Below are 16,886 nucleotides of genomic sequence, written 5' to 3'. Positions count from 1 at the left end.
TTTAGTTTGGTTCTTAAAATGTAGTTGCACCTCATTATTTTTTTTAACTTCCACAAAATATTTTTTATTAATTTAATAAAATATAAATAATTAAATGATAAATAAATAGTTTATTAGTTTATAATTATAATTTAAAATAATATAACAAGTATTGAAACATGTTTTTTTGTAGACTTCTGCATTTTTTTGTCATATAAAGGAAGTAATAGGAAATTTTAAGTTGGGAATAAATTAAGTTGTAAATTGAAAGTTAGAAGGTTTTAGTTCATAACTCAAGCATATGAAATAACAACTGCATTTTTAGTAAAATAATATTTATTAAAATATAAACATAGTATTTATAATATTAATCATAATTGAAATAAAAGTGTACTTACGCTATTTACCTGGAGCTATATCTACTACTTACTTTAGATTGTACTTACTACTTTCCTAACTTAAGCTTAATATTGTAGATTTATAATTTAGGAAATATTAGTACTGGAAATATCCAGAAAAACAAAATCTGCAATACATTTTGTTATACTTCATGGCCAAATTTCCTAAAATAAATAAATATTTAAAGATACTATGATACTTTGTAGATACTTTAACTATATTCATAACCTTGGAGTTATATGATCTGTTAAGTTAACTAATGTAACTTATGTTGAGTTGACTTCAGCTAGATATTTTTCCTGTAATGACAATAAAACTATAAATTAATAAAAAAGGTATTACAGTTAAAATAAACTATCAAGATATTCATTTAAATAAGAAACCATTGTAAAATATAATAGTTTAAAATAAATAGATTTATTAAATTTTAAAGCATTAAGCATAAAGCATATTAAAATAAAATCATACACTACAAGTTAACAATGTTATATTATGATAAATAAGTGCATAAATGAGCAGTAGTGTTGAAATAAAAGCATACAATGAAAATATTTAGTAGTTGTTGGAACTAGTTAGTATTGGAACTAGGTTTAAAATCTTTCCTTCGAACAGCATGCACCCATTTTTGAAGCCTCTCTTTATCTTTAAGAGGGAACCTTAAATATTAAAATAATAGATGTAAATCTGTTTAAAAATATCAATGAGTAAAATCAATAACACCATATAATAACTTAATACTAACTTGTGAAATGACAAGTCTTTTCTAACATCACTAGAGCTAGCACAATTAAAGGCACTACAAAAATTCACCATTTTAAGTCTTAACTGCACAGTAGGTACACACTATTTTAATTATTTTTAAAACTTTGAGAACGCAGAAGGCAGAACAAAAGTCAAAACGTTAAACGAACAACGAATTTAAAATGTATTGGTAATCAATTCATATAACTATGTGTGATAAAAAAAGATAGCAACACCATTCTTATCTGCTGTCTTTTTCTAACACGCTATCTCGGTTATGTTTACATTGGTCTTATGACTGGTGAGCATTCCAGTTATCATATAGAGTTCAATGATTATGAACTATAAGAAATATTATAATCAAATATTATCTAAAAATTGATGGAATTCTAGAATTATCATCTTAACAAAGTTTTTGATATTAATTTATTAAATTTATTTTATTATTCTATGTTCTACTAGTCAGTAATTAATTAAGTTGAAATATTATTAAAGTATTTAACTTATTAATTGTATTTATTATTATATTTCTATAAAAATGAATTCCAAAATATCAAGTTTCCTGAAAATGGCAAGAATCATGCGACCACATAATGTGCGTACAGCCACCACATCGTCTACTGGAGCATTATTGCCTGAACCACAAAAAATTCCTTTTGGGCTTGTGGGTATAATTTTCACGGTAGTCCCGGGGTTATTAATTGGAGCCACCATAAGTAAATATATGGCCAATTTTCTAGAAGAAAATGAATTGTTTGTTCCATCAGATGATGACGACGATGACGATTAAAAGTATTTGATAATTGTTATTGTTACACTTTGAATTTTATCTCGTAATACCTAATTGTTATTTAAATTTTTACTTGGCCCTTATATTCTTTTGCCTTAATGTTATTGAACTATTTAATTGTATTTACATCTAATCTCTCCCTATTAATTATTTATAGTATTATAAAAATATAATATAGTTATAACTATTCAAATAAATGTTTCTAGTCAGTAATAAAATATTTATATTATGAATCGTGTATTAAAAGTATTGATGTTTTATTATTTTAATATACCTAAGTATATCTACTTATCATTCTAATTTAATGAAAATAAAAAAAAATAATTCTTAAGTACTTTATATAGTTTTTATTTATTACAATTAAGAATTATGTTTAATAAGTAGTACACATAAATACTGTTTCTCGTTTTAAGTGTCTAAATTTTTACTTAACAGTTATAAATCTTTTGTAATACATAACCTAATAAATTTCTCAATTTTTGTGTGTGATAAAATATACGCTTCTATTAATATGCAATTGCATATGATCATTTAAATATCAATGAATAGTTTTTATTCAATTTTAATATCCTTGAGTATATTATGATTATACATTAATCCTAATAATAAATATTGAAGATTGGATAAGCTGTTTTGAGGTGAAGGATGTATAGGTTTAACTCAATGGTTTATATTATTATTTTTTTCCAATTATAGAAGGCATGAAATGGTCTGTATCTTTATAAGACAATTGATGAAAATAACAAATCAATAATTAGATTGTAGTTAATAAAGCAATCCAATAAGCAAGTTTAGCAAAAACAAAAATGTGAACATCGATTTCTAGAGTGTCTAATGAAGGTTAAACAAGAAATTAATTAAGTGGGAATAGATATGTCAGTGGGAGAAAAGTTGGTATAGTTTAGTCATGCAGTAATGAATTTAGAATTCCATTGAGGGGAAAGATATAAATTAAATTTTTAATGCCAAACATCCCAGCATTTTATTACCTACTAATAAAATGATAAATGAAAAAATGTTATCTAATATTTAAACATAAGCAAAAAAGGGAGATATATCTCCCAAATATCTGCTCGTAAATATACCACTGAGGTCATATCATGAAGAAAGGTGATTTAGAAACAGTTTAAAGTAATTAAAAAATTAAAATTAAAAGGAATATCAAAGAAGCGATGGATAGATAGAATAAAGTATGACTTGAAAATGGGTATTATTAGTAAATGAAAGGTAGAAAGCAAAGTCTATGGAGGTATAACAGTAGATGTAGACCCCATACTTTAGGAAGCAAAGGGTGAATAATAAACAAATAGATAACCTATAGAACACAGAAGAAAAGTTAAAAAGTGTGGTAATATGTTGCAAACATGTTATGTATGAATAATTGTAAGTTATAAACTTTTTTTGAAACTTATGAAATTAAATACAAAGTTTTGTTTGCATATTGTTTCTTTACATTTTAAAGTACAGGCGTGTAAAAATGTAAGCCTTTTTTAACAACTATAATATTGAGGCATATTTTCATAAATAATTTTAGAATTTTAAGTTCCAAATACTATCTATGATATGTATAATATATAAATAGTTATTATTTATTTATGTATCTACTAAATAATTATAAATTAAAGTATACATTTGTAGTTAACTTATTTCAGTAATTATTTTTTAAACAATTTTCTTTTAAGCTAATTTATATTTACTAATTAAAAAGTTATAATGTCAATAAAAATAATTATTAACTACATCCAAGTAAGAATTCTGCAGCATTTTTTGGGTACCCGTCTTCCGTCTTATTGTATTTATGATTAAACTTCCAAAATTGATTTCCAGTAAAAAAAAAAGTATCTCCTAAAAAAATCATCCACATTAAGTTATATGCTTAATCATTAAAAATTTTACTGCTCTAAAAAATAAGTTAGATAAATTAGGATACATAAATGATTAAAATTAAAAAATAAAATAATTTTAAATGACATTTATGGTAATATGCTTAAATAGTGTCTTCATTCATAAATAATTATATTTATATTGGAACGTATATCAAATATATACAAAAGTCTAATAGAAATTGTTACTAAAAATTAATCACTATTCAGTTTTATTCAGAAAGATAACAATTTTCATAGCGTACATAATTAAAAAGAGTTATAAAAGAGATTTTTTAGAAAAAACTTTTTTAGTTAATTAGTTAGTTGATTTACTAAGTCGGAAGGAAAATTTTTATGTAATCATTTACTCTAATAGAGCCACAGTAATAGATGTTTATGTAAACCACTCATTTTGTATTCAAAATTTTTGTTAATTACATATTCTTTATACCAAAATTTACAAGATGAGTTTTTTTATCCCAGATTATGTCTTATTTAAATTTCATAAGAGGTTTTGATTGTTGTTTAGTTGGTTATTAGTATAATTTTTTCACCTTCTAAATTATTACATTGTCTACATTTAATATTTTATAATATAAACATTTCTAATGCCATATATTGTGAGGATATATTGCTATAATTACAAATATTAAAACATAAACAACTATCTACTGATAATTGATAACAATACCAATACTGAAAAATTAAAACAACTTTATATCTATAAAGAAATCAAAAATCTATAACTAATACAATTAATAATATATTATATTTACCAAATTTCCATGTAAGAACATCATCTATTGGAGTTTTTACGCCTTTGAAATGTTCTTTAATTGATCTATGCCTTTGTAATAACAATTTATGATCATCATCATACACCCAAAAGTATTCTCCACTTAAAAATAATTGTAGTTTAATATTTAAAGATTATATTTTCAAAAGTAAAAGATGCTATTCATACAATTATTTTTATTCAATTTTTCTTGCTATAAAGAAATATTAATATTGGTTTTCAAACTTAAAAATGTTTTTTAATAATTTAGTTAAAATATTTGAAACGAAATCTTCAATGATACTAGATTATAAATCCAATTTTAATATATTTTTTAGTTATAGAAATGTATACCTTATGAATGTATATACATGTTACAAGGTATCATTTGAGAATTCTGTTGATACAATTTTTATGAAATATTAAGCTTAATTTTTTATACAAAAAAAATATTGAAAAATACATTTATAACCTTATACATTTCATTTTTGATAAACTAAAACCGATTTTCTTATTATTTGGTTTATACATTTTTTTTATGTTTGGTAATGTCATTAAAAACATTAAATTTTAATGCTATGAGCTTATATTAAATAAATAATTTTTACTTGATCATATACCTAAAAAGATAAGTAATTGATGGTATTCCATGTATCATAACTGCATCAACTTTATTAACAAAATGTGGAAACCCGTAATCCATGATAGATCTAGGACTATTTTCTATTAAATGATTTCCATTGAAAACATAAAAACTATTACCTAAAAAATTAAATAAGGTATTAAAATATAATAATTAACATGTTATACAACTTTGTTTAACCAATTTTAAACAAAAATAGACTTATACATAATTATTATTAGAATAGATCTTTATTTTAAATTTAAATTTAAAAAAAATAATAAAAATAAGATAAAACTCTTTGTTTATCCAGAACTATGTTAATTAATATAATTATTAATTAAGTAATACTATGTGTAGATATTAGTTTCAATATAACCGATTGTTATGATTGGTTTTGAACTATCATAATAACGTAATGTTGACATCAGTGGCATGGTTATGATTTTGTTCTAAGGGGATGCATAATTTATTGGATAAACATAAATTGGGGGCTTATAACCAAGCCCTATATTGCATATTATATTATCTGTGATTATAACATCATTTGGGTAATTTTAGAATCTTATATCAAATATAAGTCAACGCATTAAACACTAAAGAAAATGGTTCCGGGGAAAATTTATCCCCCTTATCTTCCCCTATAACTATGCCACTAATTAACATTGTTGATTAAATACTTGTTTTTATGATTTAATAATACATTATAATAGTATTTTTCTACCTACATATTAGGTTTTTAGTATAATAATAATATAACTATATTACTAAGTACTAACTAAAATATTGTTTGTTTTTTTTTTTGGTTAGAATAATATTTAATATTTACCTACCATGAAATAACACAATATTGGAGTCTGGCCTTTCATATACTGCATCAATTTTGACAATGGTTTGATTGGAATCAGCTAATACTTGAAAAAACCTCAATAATTGAACTGGATAACGTGGTAGTATGGATCCTGGGTTGTTTAATCTCCATAATAACTTATTATAAATACATTTATTGTAAACATTTTAATTATAAATCACTCTTTCACACAGTTTATAAAAATATGTTTGTCAGTTATAGGTTTATAGAGATTTCAAAAATATTTGTTATAAATTGATTTCACTGATTGTTAAAAAATTTACTTATTAGTTCACAAAATTGACATATTATTATTAATTAGCACAGATTTATTCTGAGATAAACTATCAACTAACAAGCAAAATATTGACAGTGACTACCTATATTATAAATTTTCAACCAGTTTTTTAGTGTTCAACTTAATTTTTAAATACAAACACGATATTTTTTAATTGATTCAAAAACTATTTATGGTAGGTAAATCTCTCATAATATTTCCAAGTTTTTTGAATTAAACTTTAACAACAAATTAAAGAAAAAGTCAATTATTTTAGAACCTAGTCTATAAATAATTTGCACAAAATATTAATATAATACTAAAAGTAGTGAAAGTTTGATGTCAATTTTTTAATTACGATACGAAAAATTATGATATTAAACTTTTTTTAATAACTTCTATTATTTCTATTATAATAAACTAAAAAAAAAGTTTTAATGTTAATAATAATGATATTGATATTGATATTATACTATATTTTTTAAAATATATTTGTGCTATTTATTGATACTTTTAGTTTTTTCAAATATTTTTAATGTTAGTATTTTTAGTGAAGCAGCTTAGGTTGTTGAAATTAAAAATATTAAAAATATATAGAAAGTAACAATTGTTTGTATAAGTTTTTTATAATAGAAAATAAATACTCTGATCATCAACTTCTAGAAAGGTTTCTGATGGCAAGTTTGATCCAGTTAATACTCTATAAATCGAAAATATAAATGTTTTAATACTTTTTTTAATTATTGCCGGTAAAAAACCACTTTTATTGTTTTTTATTATTTTAAAAGTACTAAAAAAATTCTAAATTTATTCTGATCTATCAAAGTTAAACTAGAGCCAATGTTCAATCCAAAATCTTGTTCAAAAAATGTTCAAAGCTTTTTTTTCTAGAAAAATAGTTGTTTCAGACGTATATTTTTTTTTTTTTTAACAACTTAAAATTAATTTCACTCCTCTCAGAATTTAAAATATTAATCAAACAGACTTGAAAGTTTATTCATCATAGAATATAATGTATATTATTAATATTTACAGAATTAAATGTTCAAATTATAAAATACTAATCAGTACTCACTAATAAGCTTTTGTGTACCTATTCTCAAAATTATCTATATTGCATTAGTATTTACATAAAAGTTAATAACAATAATATGTAATATACCTAGTAGATTGTAAATATAATAAAATTCTTTTTTATTGTTCATTTTAGTTTATGAAAATGTGTAATAGGTATGTTTTTGGTTAATCACATTTTAAAACTATGAATGTTTTATTTAACTGTTATAACTTATAATAATTAATAGGTTTATATATTTTATAATCTAGACTATTTTTCTTATTTATTCCAAAATCCAAGTGCATTAATTAATTACAAATATATAATAATACAGATCAATTAATAAGAGTTAATTATGGTTTATGCATAAATAATAATTAATAGATTAAGTAAATGTATATGTAATATAATATATCTATATATTATTTACAATTTCATTTTGTATAATCAATTATTATTAAATTAAAGGCTATGTAAACTTACGCTGTTTTTGAACACGAAAATTTCTCCACGAATACATGAAATAGCATCAAAATTGCCTAGGCATTCATCTATTTTATCATTTTTTTGAGTGGAGATTTCAGGCTTATAAGTAGTTACTGACTCTGGTGTTACAACATTATCATCTGTACACGATTCATGGCTAAATGAAGACCAATGAACATGTGGTTTATTAGGTATACTAGGCTGTGGTTGGATAGTACTTTCTACAAAATGCACATGATCTCCGGGCAGAGTTCTAGAAACTAAAATTTAATATTATTATACTTTTATTTATTACTAAACATGTATAAAATTTTACATTAGTCTAATTGAAACCTCTATTAAAAAATTCTAATTTGAAAAAAAACTTTACATCATCAGCGTAGGTACAGTGAAGTTTTATTTTTACAAACTAGTGGGAAATAATATTGAATATTGATGAAAAGAGAAATTAACGGAGGACACATTACAATATTCAACATAGAACTGAAATAAATATGCACTAAATTAATTACCTAATATGATATTATAAAATATGTATTTTTAAAAACAATTTTAACTTATTAGTTATTAAAAATTTAAGTAGGTATGTCAAATTGATACCTTGACACCCTTGAAACCAAAATTTGTCATATATACAAGTTCTTTTAGTCAAAATTAAGTTACAGAATATTTTTGTATTTTCATGACGCACACAGTATTCAAGCTGTAGATAACAAAATAAATATATTAGCTGGATGATCTTTAATTGGCTGATACATAATTTTCGAAGAGTATAATATACAAAATTACACATTTTGAGAAAATTTAATTGTTTTAAAACACAAAAATAAAATTATTGAATAATAAAATATTTTTATTAATTTATTAAATATTTACAATCTACTCTATTTGTACTTAGAGTAAATTTGAGAGGGCGATTGATGATGACAGATGGAGAAGTGGAGGAAGTTCACAGTAAAACTACCTGGATTGAATAAAAGCAATTTTAAGTGCAGTTAAGATATGAAATGATTTGAATTTCATGTTGAAATTAAGTTCTCAATAAAAAATTGTTGCACTCTCTTTGATTGTGGAAACTTTAATGTCTACATGTAGAAAGACATTTGTGATATACTGTGACACTTTGATGAATATACGGAGACAAATGGATTGGAAAGCAAGTATTACCCTGAGATTTGAGGATTTTATACAGTGTCTCAAGGAACAATGCCTTACATCCATATTGGTTGGAGGAAAATTTTGTACAAAAATAAATTATTTGAGAGATTTTTGTTGGAATTAATGAATATTATTTAAGGTGTAGACTGTAGACGGATGTCAAGTTGTTTCTTTTTACTTTGAAAATGAGGTCTTCATGTGAGACTTTTATCAAGTAACAGACCAAGGTATTTTACTTCCTTAAATGGGAGATAACGGAATTGTTAAATGTAATTGCAGGTTAGTCCTTAGGTCTAAGGCCTAAGGAAAAATGTAATGTGAATAGATTTTAGTTTATTTTATTTTATTATCCACTAATCATTATCCAGGGATTGCACCAATGAGATAGCACGTTGAAATTATTTTAAGGAAAGTAACTGCAGATAAAGGAATTGGAGGTAGCTATAGCATGGCAATATCATCGGTGTACGTTTTGATGAGAATATTTTCAGTGACAGGTTTTTCATCTGTAAAGATGATGTACAAAAAAAAGAACAATGTTACTTCCTATTATGGTACGCTGGCAAGTATACTGTTATTGTTGGAGAACATAGAATCATCCTTGTCTTGAAAGACATTTTTATAAGATTATGAGCGAGGAATATTTTTTAAATTTATATAATAAGCCATTATGCAAGATCGAATCGAATGATTTAGCATCATCGGGAAATACAGCTGAACAGTATTTTTTTCATTTTAAGGAAATATAGTACCTATTAATTATTTTCGTATAGAAAGATTTGATTAATACAAAATACATTAAGTTAAAATAAGTTGAAATTTAAATATATATAAATGTTTTTCTAAAACTTAATATATTTGTTATTGTAATTTTCTTTAATTTTATTTTTTTATACTTACAAAATAAGATAAATAATTTAAGGTATATTAGTGGTTAGGTATTTATGTCTTCTATACTAAGTATAAGTTGTCAAGTCTTGACGACGAAATTTTATGGTATCGAGGCAATATCTTCGGAAGATTATTGTATTAACATTTCTATAATTTATCCACTATAAAAATTAAAATAAATCTAGACCAGTCAAATGTATTATTATATTTTATATAGTATAAGACTAACACTGATCATATTAAAATATTTTTATCAAAGACTAATAAATATATTATGAAAAGCCTAAATAATAATAATTATTACTTTTTTCAATAATTTCCAAAAAATTAAGTTTTATTGAAACAATAACCATAAATATTTCTATTTTTTTAGTGAATTCAAATTGTGTAAGACACCTGTAATCCCTAAACGGTCTAAACTATACACATGATGTATAATAGTATAGTAGCATGACATAGGATATTTTGTTTTATTTTGCTTTTACATATTACTTAATAGTTATAGATGTATAGTCAAAAATAAATTGATATACTATTATTTTTCAATAGTCTTACTATATAATGAATGCATTCCTAATATATCGTCATATCCGATATCTTGAGGTTGTGGACCTGTGTAATAGGGATTCATAATAGAATTAGGCTCTGATGAATGTCCCAATCCTAAACTATGCCCCATTTCATGAATAGCCACAGAATAGAAATCAACACCTAAAGTATAATAAACACATCCATATGACTGTATAAGATATAAATTACCATAACAAAATATTACATATACCATAATTAGAATTATCTAATGTCCAGTCTTCGCTATCGTCAAAATGTATATCCCCGCCTAAAACTCCTAGTTCTGTTGGATAAAAAGCATGCGCAAGGACATTACCAGGACCATCAAATGGAAACCTATCAAATTATTAAATTGTAAATTTTTGAAAACTAACTATATATAATTATCCATTTATTTCTACTTAATAATATATATTGATAGTTAATTATAATCTATATAGTTTACTTAATAAATATAGGTATACCTATTATCTACATGACTACTTCGCACTTACTGATCTCCGTGATTGGAAACACCAAATGAAATTAAAATATCTGCATTACCATTATATACTTCTGTAAAAATAATTCGACTATACCGACTCCACTTTGAAAATGCACTTTGAATTGCATTTCTTATACCATCACGTGATAATTTTGGGGTAAAATTAGAAATGCTAGTTTAAATATAAAATATTCATAGATTAATAAAATATAATACACAATATTGATAAAACTTGCTACCTACATCGATATTATAAAAGAATTAAATCAAACAAAGTCCTCAAATATTTATTTTTTTTTCCAAAACTTAATACTTATAAAGTTATAAATTTTAATAAAATTATGAAAATAAACTTAAAATAGTGGTAGATGTATAATAATCTAATTATGTATAATACCTATATGTAGATACAGTGGCGTCTCTAGGATTTTTTTTATGGTGGGTGCTATTTTGTTAATAAAAATAGTCCTAAATTACTTATTATGTGCAATTTATGCGTGGTCGCCGACCGGTGTTTGCTACTCCACGGTGCGGAGCGCGCGTTCTGGTAGCCCGTACCAAAAATTTGGCCCTCGGCGAATTATTAGTAATTTTTAATAAAAATACACGGAATGGTGGGTGCTTCAGCTCCCAAGCACTCTCTCCTCCCTAAATCCACCACTATGTAGTTATATTATTTTTAAAATTATGTAACGCTCGTAGTCACGTGAATACTCTGCAAACTGCAAAGACACTACGTGGCCCATAATTTCAATAACGGTAAAACGGTTGTTATAGTAAATAGTAAAGAAACCCAATTCCAATAGAGACACCGTATATTTTCTATTTTTTTATACTTACAAGAATAACATCACATTATTTGTTTTCTGTCCCTGACTCACACGCATAAGTGAGCAACATAGCAAATTTGCATTTAATCGAATAAATCTTCCGTTTAAAATGTTAGATATTAGAATGAATTGATGATTAATTAGTTATTATATTAAACTTAAAATTTAGAACATAATCTGTGTTTGTACGTTGGTTTTTTTATAAAACTTACATTTTGTATGGAAGTTATAATTTTATAAGTAGATAGGTATGTAAAATATTACAATTAAAAAATGCTCATTTATCGCAAAATTTATAGTTTATTAACTAATATTTAAACACAGATTTTATAACAGCACAAGAGGGTATTCTACAAATTTAGTATGTGGTCGAATAAAAAACAAATAATACCACAGACTACAATCATTAAACCTAGTGTAAGATATGGTCGTATGGACTTTGGAGTAATAAATTTAAATAAAATATATTAGGTTATATTATAACTTATAAGCATTAGCAACTAAGCAAGTAATACGGGTATGAACTATAAAAAGTGGTGTATATATTTTACTTAAGAGGTTTATCTACATAAGTTTGGATCCAAGAAAACCCTTAATCATAAGACTCAATTGAATAAGAATAATATAAATAGTTTAGGATATATGTAAATTATTGTGTACCTAATAAAATATATAATATTATTAGTTATAGAATTGTAAAATAAAAATATATCCCCAATGAGAAACTCAAAAAAAATTTATTTTACCACTAATAAATATGGTACAAAGTACCTACATTTAATCTTTTTTCTATCATCATCCTCATTTATCCAAGTTCAGTAATATTTTTATTATTTTATTTAACGTCATCTAATGCTTGTTTTGTATAATATTTAGCAAATATAATATTTTATTTTGAAGATTTTTTTTTAGACACGGGGGTTTTTTTCGTAATTTTTTATTCTGTGATTACCAAATTTATTATATAAAAATAATTGGGAAGTAAACTCCAAATAAAAATAATAGTAAAATAAACTCTAATTTCAAGAAAGTTTATCGTGGTTTCCATCACAACCCTTCGGCAATAAATAGATACATCTTTACTTTTTGTAATAGAATACTTACAAATAAGTAAGAGCTCGTTTATTCCAACCATTTGAAGGAGTAACAAATCTTTTATTTTTGGTAATCTTTTGTTTTAATATGTCAGGTACACCACAACGTTTTGACTTCACTAACTAAAACATTTTAATTAGGTACTTAATTTATTATATCTACTCAGTAATCAATAAAATTTTGATTTTAAGCATAACAATTATAAATTAATAATAAAATATAACGACCCACCAACAACCAATGTTTAAATTTGTGGCAATCATAAATACACCTGCACGGGCTGCACTTATCAGATAAAAATGTCATGGGTAGTAAGAAGAAATATTTAAACGTTGACTATCCCCGATACGGTGTAGTAGTGAAATATTAATACAAAACGGGAGAATATGAGAGAATTTAAATAAAAATTATGTTAGACAAGACACCGTGTGCAATTTAACGTACCTACCTATATTGAAACGAAATGCTAATAATATATTTTACTTTTCCGATGAAATGGAATAAGCAATAAGCCAATAAAACGAGAATGCTTAGGCATACAAATTTAGTAAATATACATGAATACTAAGAATAGCTGCACTCAAAGCTCTTTTAAATAATTAAATAATAACAAAAAAAAAAAAAAACTATTTATTAACATGATTTACTATTTTAAATTTTGTATATTTTAAAATTAATCTTAATGTAAAAACATGAAATATAATATTGAAACAAATAAAATTGAATAAATAAAAAAATATATATAGCTACTTTTACCTGTATGGTGATTGGTGGGACTTCGTGATAATACAGAATGAATGTAAGATGATACAGGTGTCTAGCTATTTAAGATATATATATAATAATAAAATAGTAAATACTATAAAATATAAATACCGTAATATTTTTATTAGCAAACAAATTTCAAATAAATTAACAAATTATAAAATTTTACATGACTAAGTTGAAAAAAAATTGGTGAGGGGTGTTTTTTAACTAAATAATGAATATCAAAGACTTAAACTACATAACAAGGTAACAAGATGGCTATACAATCTATAAAGTATATTATATTCTATGGAATTTGGGATAGTAAAATGAGTTTTACATGGTAAATCTGTTATCTATAAAAATAAAATACCTAATTTTCAAAGAATAACCACTATGTACTGTGTGTCTGTGTGCCTGTTACTAGTTGGTAGTCAATAACTCAATGATTAATGAATGTATTAGCTTCCATCTTTCTAATTATATTGTAAAATTTTGAGAATCACCTAAGCAATGTGTAGTGCAGTATTTAATCACGACTTAATCAATATTTTTCACAAAGTGGTCATTGGGAAAACAAAATATTATAAGATTTATGAAATTAGATGATATGTTTTTATCAAAATTATGTTTAAGATTAGGTACTAGATATTAATTACAACTACCCTAGCTACTCATGTTTATGGGAGTTAAGAGTTATTCTATAGACTATAGTGATTAAAAAAATATAAAAATAACTATTATACGTATTATATAATATAATGTCTAGCGTGTTCGTAATTAATTTAATACGTTATGTATACTAAAACAATACATCCGACAATTTTCCATGTGTAAAGTACTCAGTACTTGATACATTGTTGTAATGATTGAACCGACGTTTATTTAATTTTTTATGCTAGTCGAAGCAATGGAAAATATCAATTTTTAGGAAGTAAACTTTTTTATCGATCGACCGGAGGTAAAAAAGAAATACCACTACGCAGTAAGCAGAAAGGTGTAAAATTAAATTACTTAGCGATTAAGAGATCACTATTATATATTATATTAGAGTTGTCAGATTAATATAAAATGATTACTTAATGAACATAAAATTATATAATCGATTATTAGGTGGTAGGTATGTAACCAGGACGCCAGGTGACTATCATGCTGTTTTGTATGAAACAGTCTTACGAATGTATGTAAATACTATTAACAGCAACAATTTACTATGAATTATAAATAAACATAATATATAAATTTATGTTGTATGTGTTTCTCGTACGCAGTGCTGGTTCTAACATTTTTTAACCCGGGGCAAACTATGAAATTGCAATTGGCGCCTTTTTATATAATTAAAAATTTGCACCCCTTTATGACATGCGCCCCGAATTGCCACCCCTAGATCCGGTGCTGCTTGTATTGTACGGGAAACAATTATTTCAGTCTCAAGTTTATTGTCTGCGACTAAAATGGCTCACTTCCCGCCCTTGCCACATAAATTCTCAATAAATTATTATATGAGTGCGGTTAATGGTAATTTTAAAATTTTCTTTCCCTATTCTATCAATATGTTGCTTAACACCTAAAATAATATCCGCGAATGCTTAAAGTAAATTATTTTTATTTTTAAATGAAGGTACTTACGAGTTGAGTTATTACTGTTATTAGTTTCAGAAATGTAAATACTTAATATAGATACCATCATTAAATATATAAATTTTTTTTTTGATACTATGTATTACACTTTTTTAAGCAATTTAACAATAATAAATTAAAACGTATTAAGAATGGGCTATAATATAAAATATTATCACTTCAAAAAACAAGCAAAAAGTTTTAACATTTAAAAAATAGTAAATATGTAAACATTTTATGTACCTAATTCAGAGTAAAAATATAAATATACTTAAATACAAGCCTTTAATGTATCATTATCAAGTACTCCTGTCTGTTTTAATCCACCAAACTTTTGTACTAATTTCAAAGCAGTCATCAATTCATCTTTAGCAGTTAAAGCTTGGGGACCATCTTGATCCATATATCCAAATTTTTGCATAAATTTAATCTATATATTTATATGAAGTAAAAAATATAAATAGTAACAATTTTTTTTTTTTATGTAAGTAGGTTTTATAATTTACCATATCTTGATTTAGATGCACTTTTTGGTTCTCTATGGATTCTTGATTTTGTAATAAAGGTGAACAAGTAATAGTTATGGTAAACCACCAAATGGTCCAAATGTTTATACATAGTAGTTTATAATTCATTATTAGTTAAAAATATAAACTTATTGCAAACTATAAAGAAACAGCTTAACTACATAAAAATAAAATACATAAATGTATAAGAAAAAATAGTTGGATTTTTATTATTTGATTGTCAGTTAAAGTCATAAACAAGTTTCTGACAAAAAATATTATTAAAACGTAAATATCTAGTTTATAGGTTAGTATATTATATCTATATTAAAATTAATGTATAACATAATATATCTCGGGGTCAAACCGATAAGTTTACGTTTTGATAAATCATTAATTAAATGAAAATATTGATAACAATAAATGTAATTAAAATAGATTACCTATATAAAAGAGTATATTCTACTCAATTTTTATTTATACTGACTCAGAAATTTAGGATAATTAATTAGATATTTTATTCATACGCTTACCTGTCATTTAACTCATAATATGGACCAACATTATTTTTATTTTTAATCTATATTAAAATGTCTCACACACGACACACCCTTCTACAGAGCTTATATATTTGTAAATGTTGTTTTAAAATCTATTTTAATATTTATGTACATACACACACACACATACATATTAATAAGTATGTATAAAAGAACAGTTTTGTTCTTAGAATTTTTTTTTTTTTAAAGGAAAAAAATATTGTGATTTTGCTATCTAATATATACTTATAAAACAGCGTTAAAAAAAAAACTTTTTGAGAGCTGATCCTCATAAGTCAAGACTGCACGTAGGTCGTAGTATAAAACTGAAAGGGAAATCCTTTATTATTTATGTTATTACCTATATAACTTTTTATAATATTTTAATTTTTTAAATGTGCTAGTTAAAGTATTAAAATTATATTTTAAAATGCACTTCTTATTTAAAATATAAAATAAAGTAAAAATAATCTATGTATAAATACTGATAACAATTCTTGCTTTTAAGTTTGATGATAGAGATAAATTCATTCCAATATTAAAAATAAAATTGATTCTATTTAACAATACTTATTTTCACATGATGAAAAATAATAAAAAAATAT

General features: G+C 24.2%; 2 protein-coding genes and 1 long non-coding RNA gene across 4 annotated transcripts; 1 reads left to right on the top strand and 2 right to left on the bottom strand.

Moving 5' to 3' along the window:
• Positions 1 to 297: 297 nt before the first annotated feature.
• LOC112594440 lies at positions 298 to 1,409 on the bottom strand. Its single transcript, XR_003114652.1, has 3 exons — positions 1,121 to 1,409; positions 920 to 1,034; positions 298 to 677 (listed from the first exon to the last, which is right to left on the bottom strand). It is a non-coding gene; the product is annotated as an uncharacterized LOC112594440 (long non-coding RNA).
• Positions 1,410 to 1,568: 159 nt separating this feature from the next.
• Positions 1,569 to 2,079, top strand: LOC112594444 (essential MCU regulator, mitochondrial). The gene has a single exon (XM_025339226.1). The coding sequence runs from the start codon at positions 1,658 to 1,660 to the stop codon at positions 1,907 to 1,909; it is 252 nt and encodes an 83-aa protein (XP_025195011.1). The 5' UTR covers positions 1,569 to 1,657; the 3' UTR covers positions 1,910 to 2,079.
• A 1,504-nt stretch (positions 2,080 to 3,583) lies between these two features.
• LOC112594483 (matrix metalloproteinase-17-like) lies at positions 3,584 to 15,950 on the bottom strand. 2 transcript variants are annotated; one of them, XM_025339286.1, is made up of 11 exons: positions 15,743 to 15,950; positions 15,520 to 15,666; positions 12,879 to 12,991; positions 10,955 to 11,116; positions 10,672 to 10,796; positions 10,446 to 10,601; positions 7,839 to 8,101; positions 6,005 to 6,158; positions 5,170 to 5,311; positions 4,551 to 4,621; positions 3,584 to 3,754 (listed from the first exon to the last, which is right to left on the bottom strand). In XM_025339286.1, exons 1-11 carry the CDS (start codon positions 15,869 to 15,871, stop codon positions 3,642 to 3,644), a joined length of 1,575 nt encoding a protein of 524 aa, XP_025195071.1. In that variant the 5' UTR covers positions 15,872 to 15,950; the 3' UTR covers positions 3,584 to 3,641. The 2 variants fall into 2 exon arrangements, with proteins under 2 accessions (XP_025195071.1, XP_025195070.1); XM_025339285.1 differs by having other exon boundaries at positions 4,551 to 4,672; positions 15,743 to 15,949.
• Positions 15,951 to 16,886: the final 936 nt, after the last annotated feature.

Source organism: Melanaphis sacchari, unplaced genomic scaffold (genome assembly GCF_002803265.2).
Source record: "Melanaphis sacchari strain LSU unplaced genomic scaffold, SCAv2.0 Contig22_pilon_pilon, whole genome shotgun sequence".
NCBI classification, from domain to species: domain Eukaryota; kingdom Metazoa; phylum Arthropoda; class Insecta; order Hemiptera; family Aphididae; genus Melanaphis; species Melanaphis sacchari.
The sequence above is the reverse complement of the archived record's forward strand: the minus strand, read 5'-3'. Positions and strand labels throughout refer to the sequence as shown.

Coding starts and splice junctions, on each gene's coding strand:
- LOC112594444 (XM_025339226.1), top strand. CDS start 1,658: ATGAATTCCAAAATATCAAGTTTCCTGAAAATGGCAAGAATCATGCGA.
- LOC112594483 (XM_025339285.1), bottom strand. CDS start 15,871: ATGAATTATAAACTACTATGTATAAACATTTGGACCATTTGGTGGTTT. Junction 15,667..15,742: donor TGCATCTAAATCAAGATATG/GTAAATTATAAA, acceptor ATAAATATATAG/ATTAAATTTATGCAAAAATT. Junction 10,797..10,954: donor GTTTCCAATCACGGAGATCA/GTAAGTGCGAAG, acceptor ATAATTTGATAG/GTTTCCATTTGATGGTCCTG.